Source organism: Micropterus dolomieu, linkage group LG19, assembly GCF_021292245.1.
Source record: "Micropterus dolomieu isolate WLL.071019.BEF.003 ecotype Adirondacks linkage group LG19, ASM2129224v1, whole genome shotgun sequence".
NCBI classification, from domain to species: Eukaryota; Metazoa; Chordata; class Actinopteri; order Centrarchiformes; family Centrarchidae; genus Micropterus; species Micropterus dolomieu.
This window is the reverse complement of record NC_060168.1, coordinates 7,549,456-7,568,241: the sequence shown is the minus strand read 5'-3', so window position 1 is coordinate 7,568,241 and position 18,786 is coordinate 7,549,456. Positions and strand designations below refer to the sequence as shown.

Sequence of the window (18,786 nt, the reverse complement as noted above, 5' to 3'; positions counted from 1 at the left end):
GCCCAAGTTATCCTATGTTAGCAAGCAATTCTACGTCTGTTAGCCTGTTCCATTAGTTTGCAATCCTGTATTTCTGTGCACTTCAGCCATGTTAACTAGCTTTCTGGTCTGCTCTCTCAGGGAGAAATAACAACTACTCCACTGAAACAAATACTATAAGATATTCGGAGACAACTTAACAATAAGACAGAAAGTTCATTTTTCCAGTTTAAAATATTCTCACAGAACCAGCTGCAATATTTCTATCAAGTCCATTATAAAAACTAAAACTCAGAGTATCACTGTACTGTATATAAAACATTTGGCGCAAATTTTGATAGCCTCAACATTCAGAGTAAATATAATATAGTGGATAATGTAGCACAAAACCCAACTAAGATAGCAATTTGAGCAAAATTCAAGGAAGGAATGAAAAAATGGTTTAATAAAAATGGATGAGAAATGGATAAATTGCATAAATTCACATTTGAAGGTAAGAACCAATTATTTCTTCACTTAGCACTGTCTAAAGCGTACACGCTATTAAATATATGAACACTAGTAACATTAAATTGCATACATTTTGTTGAAATTTAGCTAGACACAGCATTCCTGGGAGATTTTTCATGCCTCCATCTGTCTGACATGTTGGTCTAGTTGGTGTCTTTTGTATAGTATTTAATAATATAAATTTTGGTTTAGAGAAACATCTAATCTCTTTAGTCAAATAGTTCTGATTTGTGAATTATCTTACACAGTTGGATTCAAGGTTTGGTTTCATGCTTTGAAGCTAATTGTTTAAATGAGGAAATATCAAGGAAAACAGAGCAAACACTAAACCACAAGGCATTTTCACTTTTTTCAGCCCAGTTCATTGCATCTCGTCAGATCTGGGCTCAAATCATTTCTCAAGGTGACCCATCTAAAACAGGTGTGTCCCATGGTGGGCAGTGTAGGAAATACTGATCCAGAGCCAAAGGCTATCAGTTATACCTTCATTACTGACTATATAATGACTTTGAATGTTTCCACTTTAAACCAAAAAAGTAATTGAGGATATATTAAAGAAAACATGTACAAGGTGGCCATTGTGCAAAGAGCCTGACACGTCAGTAGAAAATCAACCACAAAACAGAATTCACATTATTTGATCTTGTACACGGCAGCCAGGTTGGTAAAAGTGAACAACTTCACTGTCAGTAGCTTATGTTCACGCTCACAACCACAATACTTTCAAAGATCAAGGAAATAACACATATGAACTCTGTTCTGGGATGGACTTTCACATTCATAAGCCTTGAATTCTGTACACACAAATAAAGGATGGCTTCTCGATTATAAAACATTTAGAAAACAGTGCATCTTACAAGATTATATACATCCTAAGCTGTACAAAACAGATGCAGGAAAACATTTCTACTCTGTTACTGTGGAGTTCTATTGTACATTAACTGCAATTCCTATAGTGAAGTACACAGGGCTCTTAAGGTGTTATGTTTAATGATTAGAAGATTACGTCTGGACCTGTGATGGAGTGAGTGCTCAAACTGGGACCTAAGAAGACTGTACTGTATTAAGACTTTGTTAATAAAAACCCTAACCAACTACTTTTTAATGAAAAGTGCAATTCTGCATGTATTCCAAGAGATCTTTTTTTTGCCTAACTGGCGACTGATTTCACATTACGCAGAGAGCAAATTTGACTTTCAGCTCATAATTAGGGACAGAATGACCTAATGAATAGTCTGAAGTCTGTGAAAATATGTCTTCACGGCAGTGATTCAATTCTGACATTTGTCATTATTATAAGATCCCCCCGGATAGAATATTTACAGCTAAGGATATAGTTAAACATAACTGACTGAATCGATGTTGTGAAGGTTGTTATACTGGATTACTCTCACCCTCAGGCAAGAAAAAAGGAAACTGATCTTTTAATAATATAACATTTGATAATGCGTAATATAATACTGTCTAGTAATGCTTCATGGCAATCAACAAAATAAGGATTCAGTACAGTAAGTGACTAATTTGTTTGGGTCCTTGATGTCCACTTACAGCAGTGAAGAAGAAAACTAAACACTAGTAAAGGCCTTCATAAATAACACTGCAGAGGTACTGGAGACAGATGTCACTGTGGTTTTTGGATCTCGACATTGTTTAAAGAAAATCCACAGGATAAAAAGGCAAGCAATAGCACAATAAAATGCGGAATGACATACAGTAGACGCCCTGCTTTGTCCACACCCAGTCTGTGAAATGCCAAGATGATGTTGATGGAGTGAATGAGGTTGATGAAGGACTTCTGTTCTTCTAATTTCACTCCTTTTAACACAGAAGCTGCTTGCATGAAGACCAGACAACAGAGATGCAAACATTACTTATAATCTTGGAGATTAATAACGCACGTATAAAGACTTGACTTCATCGGATGAAAAGGAAGCAGCTGATCCAGTAATGCATCACAGCCGGACGCTGTTAAAGCAAATATGAGTGACTAACTGATATACACATAATTAGCAGAGTAACTGATACAACGGAGTCCTTTAAAACGGAAAAAAATCAAAGTGATCCAGGAGCTGAATGTGGACCAAACTAAACGGATTTGTGTGGTCTCCAGTGCTGACAGATGAGAGGAAGGACTGGGATCTTGAGGCCAGATGTTGCCCGATGATGTGGTGATGCTGACACTGCTAGTTGTACCTTTCAATGCGTCCGTGGATGGTTGAGGTGGCAGTCAACTACATTCCGAATTTTAGTTCCAGATTTTTGTGTCGGAGCTATTATTCAGGCTTTAGAATTCAAGGACGGACTGATGGATACAAGCAGTTTCACTGCGGCCGGAGTTATGATCAACTCAACTGTGCGCATTTACATGGAAACTAACTAAATACTCCAGGTGATCCAGGAGTATTTAGTTGATCTTTTCATGGTGTGTCCACTATCCATGAACATCGGCCAGCACAAATATAAATAGGCATCACTGTGCAAACAGAGTAATGAAGGGAGACACGACCAGTTGATCCCAGAGTAACAGGTCCAGTTGTTACCAGTTGAACAGTGAGTTCTGTCCCAGAGTCATGAAGTAAATCTGACTGCTGCCTCCTGACTGCACCGAGGCAAAGAAGACCTGCAACAAGAGAGAGACACAGGTTTAGGAATTATATTTTACATTTACAGTATTTTCATTAATACACCTTAGTGTGGCTGCATTAGTAGGTTAGACTGTTCGACACAGACAAGTACTGTGGGTGGTGTGAATCTGACTTACTGTCACATTTTGATAACAAAAAATTGTTAACTCAAGGTTTATATGTATAAAATGGTGGGAAATGGAAATAAAAATGAGAGACATTGTTTTTAGTGTAATACAAAAGATACATGTATTAAAACAAACTGTTTACTATGCAGTAATACCTTAAACAGAGCTATGATACTTAGTGTTGATAGTAAATTAGGTATTTGTAGTTTTTACAAAGTAAAATAAACTTTAAATACCCTTATAATACTATATATAATACTCCTTTAAATACCCTTTGCCTGATATTAGATTTAAAACTAACTGACAAGCTGAACAAGCTGGAAAATTACTCAAACCAAACCAACCAAGCTAGACTTAAACTATATTGTTTATTAATGGATATCTATCTTTATTAAAAGAGCATGACAGGAAATTAAATGTTCTGGGTCATAACATCACATCTGCATTATTAAATGGAAGAGAAGAGGGAAAAAAAACTTTTAATAACATGTTTTAATGAATGTTTATGTACATCTAAGCTTCAAACTTTAAATGAACGACTTGATGTGCAAGTGACTTACAAGAAAAAAAATAAAAAAACTGATACTAATGCAGAATGCATCCGATTGGCAAAACATTAATACTTTACAGCTGTGACCATTAAGAACTTGTGTTGCTAGTTGCTAGTTTAGAGTTTAACTTACCTTGTCATTCCTTTCACACAGGAACTTGAGCTTCTGGGCCTTTTTGTGCATGAAAACTCCCTCCAGGTTCCCCGTGTTGGCAGACCTCAGCTCTATGGCCTTTTCTCCCCAACCCATCACCTGGTTAGACTGAAGGTAGGCTAGAGAGAGAGAGGGAGGACATGGGAGGGCCATGGATATGAGGATACAGAAATAAAATAAAGATGGCTATAAACTGTAGGAAAAGTGTGTGTACACAGCGTTTCCCCATAGAGTGATGTGACCGTGCCTGTGGCGCATGCGCGGGGGGGTGGGGATATTGCATGAACACTCATGTTGAGTAGCAGCTATGTACGGCGTGCAGCTGTATTGTAACGTTAACATAGTTATCCTTATTAACTAGGCTCCTTACATGGGGGTCAGAGATTGACAGCGGTGTGTTAAGAACAGACCGACTAACTTAGTCTTAGTTTTGGACACATTTGTGCTGAGCAAATATGCGCTGCAGCTCTACTATCAAATACAATTTTACCAATTTTAAATAGTAAAACAAATAAGTATGTGGTGGTCAGAGTTGATATTGTGGCAGGCCAGCACAAATAGTCCAATGTATGGGAAACACTGGTATATGAGTAAATATATTCCCTATGGGCAGAGAAGTTCCTTAGGCTAGAATACTGACTACAAGACCCAACATGCACACACTCACACATATAGAATCACTACCATCTTATTTTTAGTCCCCCTGTCCCAAATCTGTCTTTGTAGAATCTGGTTCAGGGTAACTTCTTAGTGCTCAGGACAGCTGCTGATCTAGAATCAGTTAGTCAGACACTATAATGAAAGTGAGCAGTAACTTAAGTTGTCGAAGTGATTCATATCTCAGTTTGTGAATGTGTGAATGTGTCATTGTTACAATAAATGGGCAAATCCACAAAGACACACTGTTTATCTGGCAGCAATGTATAGAAAAATACACCTTCGTGCTTTTGTTGTCATTTCATGTGCATTTAGCAATATGTGTTGCCCTTGTGTCTGTGTGTGTACGAGTGAAACGTACCGACCGACGCAGGCATCTCTCCCCACTGCAGCACCGTATCCTTGGTGATGCGGCCGTAGGTGTCGATGTAGACGCCCTCGTCTTCGTAGCAAACCAGAACCTCAGTTCCAGCACTGTTTGGCAAAATGATGATGGCATGTGGATGAATGGAGCCCTGGATCTATGAAACAAACACACAGTAAACAAAGATGAGGTTTCATCATCAAACTGAAGTCCATGACTGAGGCTCCATCTACACTGCACTACGCTCCATTTTAGTTTAAAAACGGAGTTTTAAAACAAATACGGTCTCGGTCCACACCAGCGTTTAAGCTGCGTATCAGAGCTGATCTCTGTCTATATTAAAATGACTGAAAACGCACATGTAGTGGCCGTTCACGTACACTGGGCATACGCATGCCGGTGTAAACATGAAGCAGATGGTCTATTCTGTAGTTACAGAAGATTTGGCGAAAGAATAAACAACTACAGACGAAGAACCACACCAGATTTTATTTTTCATAGCTAGAACTGTTACTGAATTTAACACGGGAGTTAAAAGCGGCTGTGGCAGCGGAAAACTGGGACTGGGAGTCATCGCAAAGCGACATACACAGCACAAGTGTAGGCGTTATTTGCACGGTACAAATTATTTTAATAAAATTACCAAGTCAAAATCTCTATCAGTAGCATCGTATTTCTACTTTGCATGACTTATGAGACCCAATCAGAGAGCAAAATGTGAGCGTCTGCGTAATCATTTCTAGAGTCCTCCGTTGTTGCCCATCCGCACTAAAATGCTCTCCAGAGTTTTAAAACAAAAAACAGAGTTGACAGCGTTTTCAAACTTCTCCGTTTTAAGTCTTCGTTTTTGCCATTTTAGTCTGGATGGGAGGTGCAAACGTAGCAAAACATTTTAAAACGAGAACGCAGTAGTGTGGATGGAGCCTGAAGTAAAAAGCTCATTTCAATATGAATGTCAGTGGCATTGTACAGAAGGTGACTAACCCCCCCAAATAGTCAAATACTCTCCTAATTCTTATTAATTATATAAAACTTCTTGACAGTATACCAGCTCAACAAGTCTTTTGCATGACAGCACTTCTGCAACACTCATCTAACAGAGATTTCACCCAGCAACCACTATCTAAGCTGAACTCTCTCTAACCAGTTCAGGAACACATCAGATACATTCATCTCTAACCAGTTCAGAAGCATTTCTCTAACAACAGCTCACATCTAAACAAACAGGGAATCCTCCAGGAAAAAAGACAAACAAAGTTAGGCAGTGTCTCATGCTTTGCTACAATAAGTGGGTAATTCTAGTTTGTGTGAACGAGTTTCATACATTACCAGAGTGTGAGCCACCACAATCCTCAGCATCAGAACAGGCATCCACAGACGCAACGCAATCTTAATCCTTTGCCTTGGAATCAGCATTGTTACATAGTTTGCAGGCAACAATGGAAGATGCTTGTGTGTGCGTGTGTGTGTGTTTCTTTAAGTGGGTGAGCGGTGCATTGTGTGTAAGTGTGTGCTTTGGCTTGTGAATATGTGAAGTGATGAGGAAACAGAAATCTGTGTTGTGAGTGTATGCGTCTTACAGTGGATGCAGATGTGTGAGTGTTTGTTTGAGGATGTGCACATAAGAAGAGAAGAGGTGTATGTGTGTGTGTCAGATTTCCGATATACAGCTACGAAGAAAGCCCGGGAGTGTGGAGTGTCCTCAAGAGAGCTCAAAGACAGTGAACTATATGGATGTCTAAGTGTAAGTGAGTGGGTTTAAAACCGCTCTGTAACTGAGTGTGTGTGTGTGTGTGTGTGTGTGTGTGTGAGAGTGTTGAAAGTTTGACTGTATATGTGAGAGAGAAAACGAAAAAGGGAGAAAGAGGCTGGAGAGCTGAAATGATATCGCTATCGCAGCAGCAGCAGTATAAGGCACCGGTGTAGTAGGCAGCTGTGTGCACACTTGCTTAATATACCAGAGGAGCAGTGAGATAGAGGGAGAAAAAAAACATCCTCTCAACAGAAGCAAGAATAGGTCAGGGGACACACACACACACACACACACACACACACACACACACACACACACACACAGAGTTAATGATCGCGAGAGAAGAAGGACAGAAGGGGGTATATTTTTAGAGCTTATTTCTCTTGTCGTATGTTAGTCTCTCTGCCTCTCTAGCTCCAACTCCCCAATGCTTATAGAAAGTAGCACACATTAAGGATGGTTGGGGTTGTGTGTGTGTGTGTGTGTGTGTGTGTGTGTGTGTAAGAGTGAATGAGCGAGAGAAAGGTGTTGAGAACATGACTGAGAGACAGAACAAAACAAAAACTCTGAATGAAGAATCTTTTGCACAAAGCAATAATGAACAAGACAGTTCCTTCATCCTGATTAATGTTATGGTATATACATACATATATATATATATATATATATATATATATATATATATATATATATATATACACACATACATATTAACACACATGTCTAGATCCATGGATGTAGTCTATTAGTAGTCTACAAACTGCATTACCTCCTCACTGTAAACATGTAATATATAAATTATCCAGTCACAAAGGTCCTCAGGTTGATCTCGGCTATGGCAAAGATCCAAAATTTGACACTGACTTTGACGCCATAGTATCACAAAATGATTGAAAGATCGTTCTGTAAATCATTAAACCATAGAAACCAGAGGAACCTTGCTCCCTGCTCCAGCCGCTCACACCATATGAATGGCCAGTATGTGAAAGAATCTGGTGAAGTCCACAGACAGTACGACGACTGTGGACATGCTGGTTCTACTTTAAACTGCGTAAGAAAACAGGCTAAAATGTTTCAAAGTTTAAATACTCTGTCATATCCTGAGCCTCAAATCTCTCTAGTTCCTGATGAAAGCATATTAAATAGAATGTGTCAGAATCTGAAAGTGAATGACTCACCAGCGGGCTTTACTTGCCCACATACAGCAGAGGAGAGGGAAAAGAGTGATCTGCTCTATCTCTAATTGTACCAGCAGTGAGCGATTTGTTCACATTCAAAGACCCAAATGAATTTGCACAAACCTTTTTGGAGCTGAAGTTTTACAGACTTCCATAAGTCATTTTACCTCAAGCAAGTTTGCATCTTGGAAATACAAATGCACAAATATTACCAACATATTTCTTAATGCTGTGGAAATGTTTGATTTGTTTAGCCACAAGAGCAGTCAACCCTCATATTCACGAACTTGCTAACTGGGGCATGAAACGTCAGGACCCTGTTGAAAGTGAAGGAATTCTTTTTTCCTCTTTCTTTCTTTCTGCAAATGAAGTGCATTTTTGGCAGCTTAAATATGCTCCAAAACTCACCAAAGTTTTTTTTTTGCACAAAATTCAAGTCACGCATCAGCGTGACAAAATGGCTCACTAGCACTCCAAAATTTATGACATTTTTGTGGCAAATCAATCATGTCAAGTGGGAACCTCCGGGTCTGTAAAGGGAAGCGAGTGAGTCCCTTAAACCTGCATTCTCTCTAAAGGCCAGCAGGGGGCGACTCCACTGGTTGCAAAAAGAAGTCTGGTTCCGCATGATGTTCATTTAGTAAATTATGGTCCCATTTAGGGGAAAATAGACCATAAAGCAGGAGATGCTTTAGGGCGGGACTACCTTGTGATTGACAAGTCGCTACAATGGCAACCTGTCAATCAGGCTAGAATGACTCATATCCATTGCACTGTGTACATTTAAAGGTTCAGTGTGTAATATTTAGAAGGACCTACTGACAGAAATGCAATATAAGATCCATAACTATGTTATCAGTGGTGACCCACCGTCAAAAAAGTTATTAGCAAGAAGCCTAGCTAACTAGTGGTTTACAAATAAAGTTGATTATTATTATTGTTATTAGTAGTAGTAGTATTACAATATTCACTAAATGTCATAGCACCACCTACTGGCAACAAGAAGTTAGCATTGTGTAAAAATCAGCATTTGATTTACATAAAATTTTCAGTGTCGTCCACACTTCATGTCCTGGTACACAACATTTGATTAGCGGGTGTTCTGTAGCACCATAAAGGAGACACAGGAAGTGTCTAAAGTCTAAATCCTTCATGAGGCTTCCAAAATGCATGATAATTCAGACCCGCATTGATGACCTCCAGCAGCAACACACGACGTGCATCAGGTCACAAGGGCCCGTCCAACGCTGATTGCAACATTACTTTTTATTTTGTTGCTAATTAGCGCTTAGCAAAGTACAACTGAGGCTGATAGGAAGTTCATTAGCTTTCCAGGTATTTAAATACGTTACTGGACAAATTTACCTGATTATGTTGCCAGAGGAAAAGTTAAGGGGTTACCAAAGATTGAAATGTAATGGGAAAGTTGTTTATTTCAGTGTGGATCAAAGTTGCCATTGTGTAATTGTTTACGGCAAACTATAGTGTTCCTATCTGGATTAAGTATTTTCCAAAATCACATCTAATACAAACAAATAAATATTGGAATGCAGACAAAATCGTCTTTTGACCAAGGCCTCATGTGATCAACTTCTACAATTTAGCGGAAAGTTCAAATGCCAAATGAGGGATAAAACAGTGTCTTAATAGAAATGTGAACATTAGTCACAGCATTCTGTCATCAGCTCAACCTGCCCACGGACTGAACAGAGAGAGAGAGTGAGAGAGAGCGATTGCAAGGGTAGTTTGGTAAATGAAGCAAAAGAGAAAATAAAAATGAGGAGAAAATGAGCAAATGAACAATGCCACATTAGATGAAAGAGTGGGAGGTGGAAAAGAAGAGAAGGATTAAAGAGGAAGAGAAAAGTGTTTGACAGCTGTGGTCTGGGTGGGAGGAGAGTGGAGGGAGGTGGAATGAGGAAAACAGGAGAAATAAAGGAGACCAATGACTGACGTCTGCAGTCTTTGAGTGGGAGGAGGAGGGGGAGGAGTGCATCCTGAGAGAGAGAGAGTGGAGGGAGATGGCTGAACAGAGAGATACACAGCTGATAGACAGAAAGTAAAGTAAAATTCAGGTATAACAGAGAGCTACAGAGATAATGATACCTAAATCATGTACAACCTCAGAGATCTCTAAACATTTAATAAAGCATTTGCATAAAAAAAAATCTATATTTGTAGGCTTTACATAAGCAGTTGCGTGATTTTTGGCTTTTCCCCTCTCCTTTATTGAGTTATATATCTTTTTTGTGCATGTAATAGGTTTGCAAAGTGAAAAAGCCCAAAGTCCAGCCCAAAGGGGGTTCCCATCTCCACAGAAAGCTCTGCTCTGAACTGCTTGAAATCAGCTCGTTTGTAGATTCAGCCCTTCACTTCCTTTACCACTTACATCACAATGAAAAGGCGTCATAAAGCTTTACAAGCGGCTAGCGGGGTCAGACACGCCCTCAAACCAAGCTAGTCTGAGCGGAGGCCCTTTGGCTCGACTCGCCTTTGTTTGGTTTTCCATTGTAGAAATGTTGCACCTGTACCTGCTTCCAGGCACTGTTTTTCGTATCACCTCACCTCCTTCGAGGTTCCATGCCAGCTGAGGGATAATAAATTGTAACATGAAAACACGACAGACAGACTGCATCATCATTGCTGCACCAGACAGAGGCCAGCAACAGAAAGTTTTATATATTAATAATATTATTATATATAATAATAATATATTAATATGAATATTGTCGGAGTTGAGGAGGCTCCGCAATTGGCTGCGGGGGAAGCCTGCGCCAACCCGCGGGAGGAGCGTGTGAGGCCGGCCAGCCGCCCGCTCACAGAGCCCTCTGCTCCCGCCGTCACACAGACCGCTGCAGCAACAACGGCAGAGGAAAACACAGCTGGAAGCTTTTCATACCGCTTATCTGTCTTTACATTCTGAGGAAGGTTGAAACATTTTAACTTAAAAAAGAGAAAGCTGTGTGGATCGCTGGTGTGTGTGTCGCATTGAAAATTACGTCGGGGCAGTTTTGTGAGGCGTCACTATGACAACAAGCTACATTCTATCTCTGGGTACTATCTGCAATGGAAAACGGAGCAGGGCCGAGTAGAGTCGAGTCTATTGATTTGCGCTATGGTAGCATTTTTCGGCAAGGCAGCATAGATCGTCAGAACACCGGCAACAGTTCAACGTTTAGTCCTGATGGTAAGATGTGGAACAATGACGTTGTGGACTTGGGAGTAACTTATACCATCTGCTAGGTTACGGTCGCAGTCTGAAGCGGCTTTGATTTGATACAACCCGCTCTTCTCTGCTTCTGATTGGCTAGTAGTCCTTAACCTGGCAACTGCGCACGTGCCACTCCCAACAAAGATTTTGTACAAGTAAGATGCATCACTCTGTAGCTCAAGAGCAGAGCGTACAACACACAGGGTGAAAAGAGGAGCTGCAGCAATGTGCAGTATGAGAAAAATATGGTGTTTTTTGAAAATTAAACCATGTAAACCTGTTCTGGTACAACCCCTAAATAAGATTTTGAACCTGAAAATTAGTATAATACCACCTCTTTAATCAAAGAGTTGCAACATTAGCTCAAATTGCTAAATTAGCTTGGTGGTATGTCCAGCTAATGGAGTGACACAAATGGTTTATGGGGAAATATGTAGCTGTTTAAAGACGTTAAAGGATATGTCAACATGTCAGGTGGGGAATCACTTGCGAAGACGCCCTTAGGTTTGTGGATATACTGGTCCACTAATGTTGTTTTCACAAAGACCATCCTGATTATACAGCAGACTGTCATCATACCGTAAGATGACCACACTTTTTCCCACAACTGATTTTGGAGAGAGACTTCTTTAAGATTAGTGAAAAAGTGACACTTTGCTACTTGCTTTGACCGTTAAAAAAAACAACTAAACAAACAATTTTTTAGACAGACAACCAGACGAACCAGAAAAAAAATATAGAGCGTAAAGAATTTACACGTGGGTGGTGGCGGCGCATAGATAAGATGCTTGCCTTTGGTGTGGGAGACCCAGGTTCAATTCCCACTGTGAGACATTCACCATTGTGTCCCTGAGCAAGACACTTAACCCCTCGTTGCTACAGCTAAATGAATAAATGTAAATGAATATCTTACATGTGTAGGCAGGTAGAGGTCGTAAGGTGTTCCAGAGTCGACATCAATGGCATGGAATCCAGAAAAGGAGCCGTAGATGACCTTTAACCTCTGACCTTCCTCCACTGTCAGGTCAACAGATAGGGGTTTTTGAGGCAGAGACCTGAATGACTGGGTAGACAAACACACACATTACCAAAACATCTTAGAAGGGATAGTCTGCGACATTGCAGTCTTCACCTTTACACATTTTTTAAATAAACTATGGCACTAGTATTCTAACTGGAACGGCTCCATTAATAATTAATCAGCAGTTGACTTTGACAAGCTGAAGAGGAGTTGCATAAAAATGGTCATCCTAAGATAGCCGTGCTATTACTTCCACAAGGTAGTATATTTTTGGCCTTTTCTGAGGAGAGAGGGTTAAACTACGTGTGGAAAAGTAGCTCAGGCCACAAAGGATGCAAAGAAATGGGACACAGTCTCTGCTGAGAATCTGTGTGTAGGACTCTCACAGCCTGGATGTGTCATGTCTACGTTTATGTGCAAGTGTCTGGCTATGGAAGTGACCCTATTAGATTTTCTGATTTTTTTTTGCCCTAGATATGCAAAGATGTGGTAAGAACAGAAAAGACAATGGAGGACACTACTGTTAACATGTCTGTGGTGGTTTAACTACTCTAGAGATCTCAATCTAGCTGCGCAGGTTGAATTTTACATGTACCTCCATTATGCTCAAGGTATCTTCAGATTCTGTTTGTTAGGTTTCACTCTGCTTTGTTAGACTTAGCTCAGCTTTCATCAGTCTAAACTTTACTTTATTGCCTACAGTTCATTGCTCATGTACATAAAGTGTCAGAAAAGTGGAGAAGTCTCTACCAACGTTCATGGCGATCCATCGAATATTGCAGTCCACAGACTGGTTGAGATTGCCACCTTGTGACCTGAAGCTAATGTGGCTAAAAGACGTTCACTGTATAATAACTTCCACTGTAGTGTTTACAGCATACATTGTTGCTTACACTGTCGTTACAGATGGGGCAAGCAGCTCCCAGCTCTAACTCTCGTTGACACGGACAACACAGAAGATACATTTGACACTTTATTTAAATGTTACCAACCTTGAAGGCCATGAATTTGTGGTATGGTTTTGGGGCCCAGGCGTACACCTCCACAGCATTCTTCAAAGCAATCACTAAGAACTTTATCTTCTCGTAACGCACTAAAGAAACAAGATGGACAAACAGACTTTTAGAAGCTGATACCTGATTACTTTAACATACTGTGCATGTAGCCCTAAAAGACCTCTACTCACACAATACAAGGTTTACATATTTTAGTTTAGGAAATAAAACAACACCTTCAAAAACTGTACTCACCCACTTTATAGTGTACACAGCCCTCCAAATCACCTACTGAGGTCCAGCCCTGTCTCTTCTCCACCTCTGGGTCGTTGTGTAGAATTTTATTCCTTAACCAGGACAGATAGTACAGACGCAACTTGTTCTTTTTACCTACAGACACAGAAAGACAGATGGAGAGAAGGATGAAGGTGACTCCTGTGCAGATGAAACTTTCATGTGGGGTGAATGAGCAAACATGAACAGACAGAAAATGTCCTCCTTCACATTCACCTAGTTACATACAGCTGTACAATAACCCTTTTATATTTGGTCAATTTTATATTTATATATTTATACAAATCCTCTCCACTTCTAATATGTGTGGACAATACATCTGATTCTGATTCTGACATTTTTATATTCTGTATGAGCAAGACTGGTGGCTGAATTACATTCTGTTGTTCTGTTGTTTCTGTCTGTTTCACTGTACGGGGCAAGTAAAAAAGAATTCTTGGTGTTTCTAGAGCTACATTAATTTGTGCCCGACAGTTTATGTACCCGATATAGTGATCAGCACATTGAGTCCTTCCAACACGTCCATCTGCTGAAACTTTCGTCTGCTGATGAGGGAGTAGACTTTCCCCTGACCACTTCGATCCAGCAGCCACAGACCATTCTCCGTCCCCACCAACAGATTCACACCTACAGGACAAAACAGACACAAACCTTACACCCCACCCACCACTAACATGCTGTGTCATGCATCCATCTGTCAGTAAGACATCAGTACATCTGTACATTGGAGTCAATTCCAAAACAAACAACACATGGAGAGACATTGTCCAGTGATGCCATGATAGCTTCTGGCTTGGATGCAGCCAGAAAACAAATTGAATAAAGTTTGTTTGCCATGAAAATCAAAAAAAGCTCACCATCTGTTCACCATCGTTTAGAGCAAAACATTTAACAGAGAACTTTTGTTCATTTCTTAACACATCTACAATACACACACACACAAAATCCACACACAGAACAATAAATCACGCCTCCAAGTAGATATTTAAAACACAACAACACAATAAAACTACTAACCCCACAGTCCAGCACAGAGAACCTCAGTGTTGAATTTCTTCTTGTACTTGCGGATCTCTGGAGTGTCGCTCTGTGGTCGAATGTTGGTTGGATTGACATTCACCACGGAGCCCTTCCTGTGGCTCTTGATTGGTTCACCCTTACTGCCTGCTACATGGGGACAAAAAATAAAATGCTAACAACGCATGGTGTAGTTACATGAGTACAGTGTCCTGACAGGGCTCAGGAGTAAAACTCTACTGCTTATGTAAAAAACATTTAGAAAATATTCCATATACCACTTAGGATAAATGGTTAAATCATTTAGTGTCTAAGCTTTAATGATGTACATAAGAAGTGTCTTCATTTACTTACATATGAATATGTAAATATGCGTGCAGCACTGTATGTTAGTGTATTGTAAGTGTCAGTCTATGTAAACGGTGTGTGTTTAATGTACTCACTAGGGCTTTGTGGCGGTGATGATATGGGGATCAATCTTGGATCGATGAAGGACAGGAAGGAGGAAGAGGAAGATGAGGAGGCGTTTTTACCAGTGGGACTGCCGACAGCCTGATGATGAACAACATCAAGGCAAACTATCATTCCACTCCATTTTTTATAGTTTTGGTTTTGGCTTCATACGCAAAATCACAAATCCTATTCACGGCTTTACAGATCAGCGACAACTCCTCTGCGACCTTTTAACATCACCAACAACCCTTCTCCCAAGCCTTGTAACATTATTACAGCAAATACATTCATGGTTCTAAATTTGTATGAGTACTAAAGTGCATGAGTGAAAAAACTTAAGTACATTTATGTTAAATTAACTATTGACTGTTAAGAGAAATCATATGACCCCTCAGCTTAGGGATCATATGATCCCTAACTGCTGTGCCACCACCTCCCTCTGGTGGACAAATGTAACTAATGCAACTAGTCACATACTTCAAGTACACGCTTGGATGTGGACAGTGCTTTTAAATTCTCAAACAATGCTAATATACTTGTATCATGGATTTTCTCTAATCTAATAAGGTTTTTCAGTCCACTATTATCAAAATGATATGATCTTATAATTATAATTAGTCATTTAGCTCATGCTTTTATCCAAAGTGACTTACAAATGCAGTTTATGTCAGAGGTTGCACGCCGCGGGAGCAACTAGAGCAGGAGTCTGGCATCAGGCCAGAACATAGTCAAATTATTTCAAACCCCAGCGTGGTTGTTGTCTAGCTCAATGGGTAGAGTGTGTTGTGTGACTCCTGTTGGGAGAATTGAATGTTCAATCCCAACAAACTGTGCACTTTTTTTCTCCCTTGTTAAACAAATTGACTATAAGGACACTTTTGCACATGTAAAGCATGTGCTGCAGTTTGTGTGTGTCCCGGCGTTTGATCCGCATTCACAAACTTGTGGATGCTTATTTTCATTTCCCTGAGGAAATTCAGGGGAATCCAATCACGTTTACTGACAGCTTTTTCAGAGGTGTGTCAAGCAAGTCAGAGACTCTTTTGAATGTCCTTCAGATCTGTTTGAAGTAAAAGCTCTCAATAAACCCAACATGAAGCACGGACTCGAAAAACGTTCTCACACTTTTATTTTGTAGGCACAATCACTTAAAAGGAAGTGATTATGTGAGTAACTGTTCCCGTCATGACTGACATCTATTTCAGCACCAGCCACTATCAATTTATTTATTTTTTATTTTTCTGCTATCAAAGCAATCTGGCCGCCTATTGCCGACCACTGAACTAGGGGTTAATTGTCTTGCTCAAGGACACATTGGTGGATGTCGCAGTGGGAATTGAGCCTGGGTCTCTCACACTAGAGGCATGGGTCTTATCCACTGCACCATCGCCCCCCTCTTATTTTCTACATTTTAAAACTTTGTCAATACCCGATGACATCCTACCATGGACTTTATTCTTCTTTATTGTGTTGATTAAATACATCATTTCCAAACATAGCTCCTGCATGATGTGAATGATAGTCGGGAGGAAAAGGGAAATAAAAAAAAATCACTAAGAGAAATGATGTGTGCATTCCTGCAGGTGCCTCCAAAATAAACTCACATGTAGTTCCTGGTGTATGGGGGACCGAGGGGCTATGGGTGACTGTGAGTAGTTGAGTTCACGTGTCCGCTGCTGCTGGCCCATCGCATTATGGGTCGGACTAGAGGAGGAGGTTTTCTGCAGAAGGTCTGGTAGCAGGTAGGTGTCATCTGAGCCGAGCCGAGAAATCTGTAGAACACACAAAGAGACAAAGTAGAAAGTCAGGGGGAGCTGTTGGAAATGTATTTCTATGGCATGCTGTCAGATTTGAATGTTGCTCAGCACACTGAATGACCCACACAGGTGTAAATGCCCGTGGCTCTCTACTAGTCAGTAGTTAACCTAACAGACAACCTAACATCTAACAGTATGGACATCCATCTCGCTGTTAAACGTGAAAATATATTCAGGAGTTTGGAGGACAAACGGGGGAGCAGCGTGTGGATGTGTCTGCGTTTCTTGTGTGGATGTGTGCAGGGTACCTGGTTAAGATTGTGGTGTGGTTGCAGCACGATGCCATCAGGTATTCCTCTGAAATATTTCCCCTTTCCGTTGGACAGGCCAGACCTTGAAACACACAGACAGGTCAAGATTTTAGACCAGAGTCTGACTGCAGGTCCTGAATTTATTAGTTGGAAACAAGATCAATACATCCTCAAGATCGATGGCAAAGCAAATAAGGCTGATTTACTTCCTGGGATCAAAACTGGGACCAGAAGAGAATTTATGTCAATAACAATAAACACTATTTTAATAATGTATTTACCCTTCCCATAAGCAGACACAAATGTATACTATCACATTGATAATACAATTATCTTTCATGCCACATCTGTGGGCTTGTCCTAGCTTGATTTTCAAGGTTTAGATTACCAATAAATCCTAAAAGCCACAGGATTTTAATCCTGCACTTAAATCTGTCAAAGTGTTTTGGGTCTGACTTAACCTTGGTAGTCAGCACAAACATTTCCACAAGCAGCCTTTCTCAGTAGAAAGAAGTAAGCAAAGAGACTTTTTAATCAGAATTGTCTCCGATTCTTCATATTGGTTTCACAATTTGTACCTCTTGCAACAAGTCATGCTTCTTAATTCTGTTGTTTGGAAACAATTTGTTGGACCAAAAGGAAAGACTGGGTGAAATGCATGGCATACTTCAATCAGGAACGTTTTAAACAATATAATAAGCACAATGCAATTATGAAGATGATGACGGTCTCACCTGATCCTCTCTTCATCATCGCTGCTGCCGACCTCGTCACTGGAAGAGGAGTATTCTGCGGATCTTCCACCCTGCATGATGGAGGTGAGGAACAATATGAGTCAATGAGGTCAAGTGAGTCAGAAGATCAAAGATAGAGCAGAGGGAAAAGAAACAAAAGAGAAGACTTTCATTTAATCCGGTACATTAGATGATTAAACAAAAGTACTTCTACATCTAAAGAAGAAGGGGAAATACTCTTAGATTTAATATGGAAGGGGAATTTTGGCAACATTTGAGTGCACATGTGTTTTGTCACGCTCCTCACTGTTAATCAAGATGAATGTAGCTAAGCTGATTTCTCTGATAATGTTACCGTCATGCCTGGACACACGTCAGAGTACTCAGGTCTACGTGTGGTAGAAGAGCAGAATTTGGTCATAGCTGTGAAAATGTGAAGGAGAAAGACTCTTTGATTTACTTGTGTATGTCCACTGGTTACGTTTTCTTGTGTCTTCCTGTGCTGCTGTAGACGTTGCTGTAGAAGAGGACTCTCCAGCTTAAAGTAACCTACAATACACACACACACACACACATAACGCATACTCACATTAGTAGCAGTTCTGTAGTGTGAAATTAGCAGCAGGGGGGTGTTAAGCAATCCACTGAACCCCTACCACATTAACAATAGTGGTGAGAGGTATAATTACAATAGACAAATGAGGCCATTGTCAAAAAACGGCAGCCTTTGCTGGCCTCTAAATGGGATCTAACATTGTGTATCACTGGGCTGGATAGCTTTACAAACAAACTGCAATTGGGGAGCTAGAGCATATTGGAGCACTGACACTCTGAATGGACCCAAAACAAAAGCGAACGGTCAGTCACAGTCACTACACTGCACAAACATCTTGTCATAAGAAAGCACATTAGAAAAGTGAAATTAGCTTTTAAAGTATTGACAGTATTTAATCCTTGTGTTAATCAATTTGTTTGGCAACTAGGAGCAGTGCAACAAGCCCTGCAGAGCAGAGAGGAACTGCAGAGCTGGGTGATAATTCTTCATGACCACTCTGTCACTTCGAGCAACCCCTTTCAGATTACACACAGTCATTTG

General features: G+C 40.2%; 1 protein-coding gene across 2 annotated transcripts in view; it reads right to left on the bottom strand.

Moving 5' to 3' along the window:
* Positions 1 to 396: 396 nt before the first annotated feature.
* Positions 397 to 18,786, bottom strand: part of si:zfos-2326c3.2 (traf2 and NCK-interacting protein kinase) — a 594,814-nt gene continuing 576,424 nt past the window's right edge. For both annotated transcript variants that reach the window (XM_046030690.1, XM_046030691.1), the window contains 13 exons: positions 18,151 to 18,239; positions 17,691 to 17,761; positions 16,954 to 17,038; positions 16,493 to 16,660; positions 14,879 to 14,987; positions 14,436 to 14,585; positions 13,902 to 14,045; positions 13,380 to 13,514; positions 13,122 to 13,222; positions 12,022 to 12,171; positions 4,964 to 5,123; positions 3,925 to 4,064; positions 397 to 3,109 (listed from right to left, as the gene is read on the bottom strand). In XM_046030690.1, the coding sequence (XP_045886646.1) occupies positions 3,026 to 3,109; positions 3,925 to 4,064; positions 4,964 to 5,123; positions 12,022 to 12,171; positions 13,122 to 13,222; positions 13,380 to 13,514; positions 13,902 to 14,045; positions 14,436 to 14,585; positions 14,879 to 14,987; positions 16,493 to 16,660; positions 16,954 to 17,038; positions 17,691 to 17,761; positions 18,151 to 18,239 (1,586 nt within the window). In that variant the 3' untranslated portion in view covers positions 397 to 3,025. The remainder of the gene's footprint in view (positions 3,110 to 3,924; positions 4,065 to 4,963; positions 5,124 to 12,021; positions 12,172 to 13,121; positions 13,223 to 13,379; positions 13,515 to 13,901; positions 14,046 to 14,435; positions 14,586 to 14,878; positions 14,988 to 16,492; positions 16,661 to 16,953; positions 17,039 to 17,690; positions 17,762 to 18,150; positions 18,240 to 18,786) is intronic.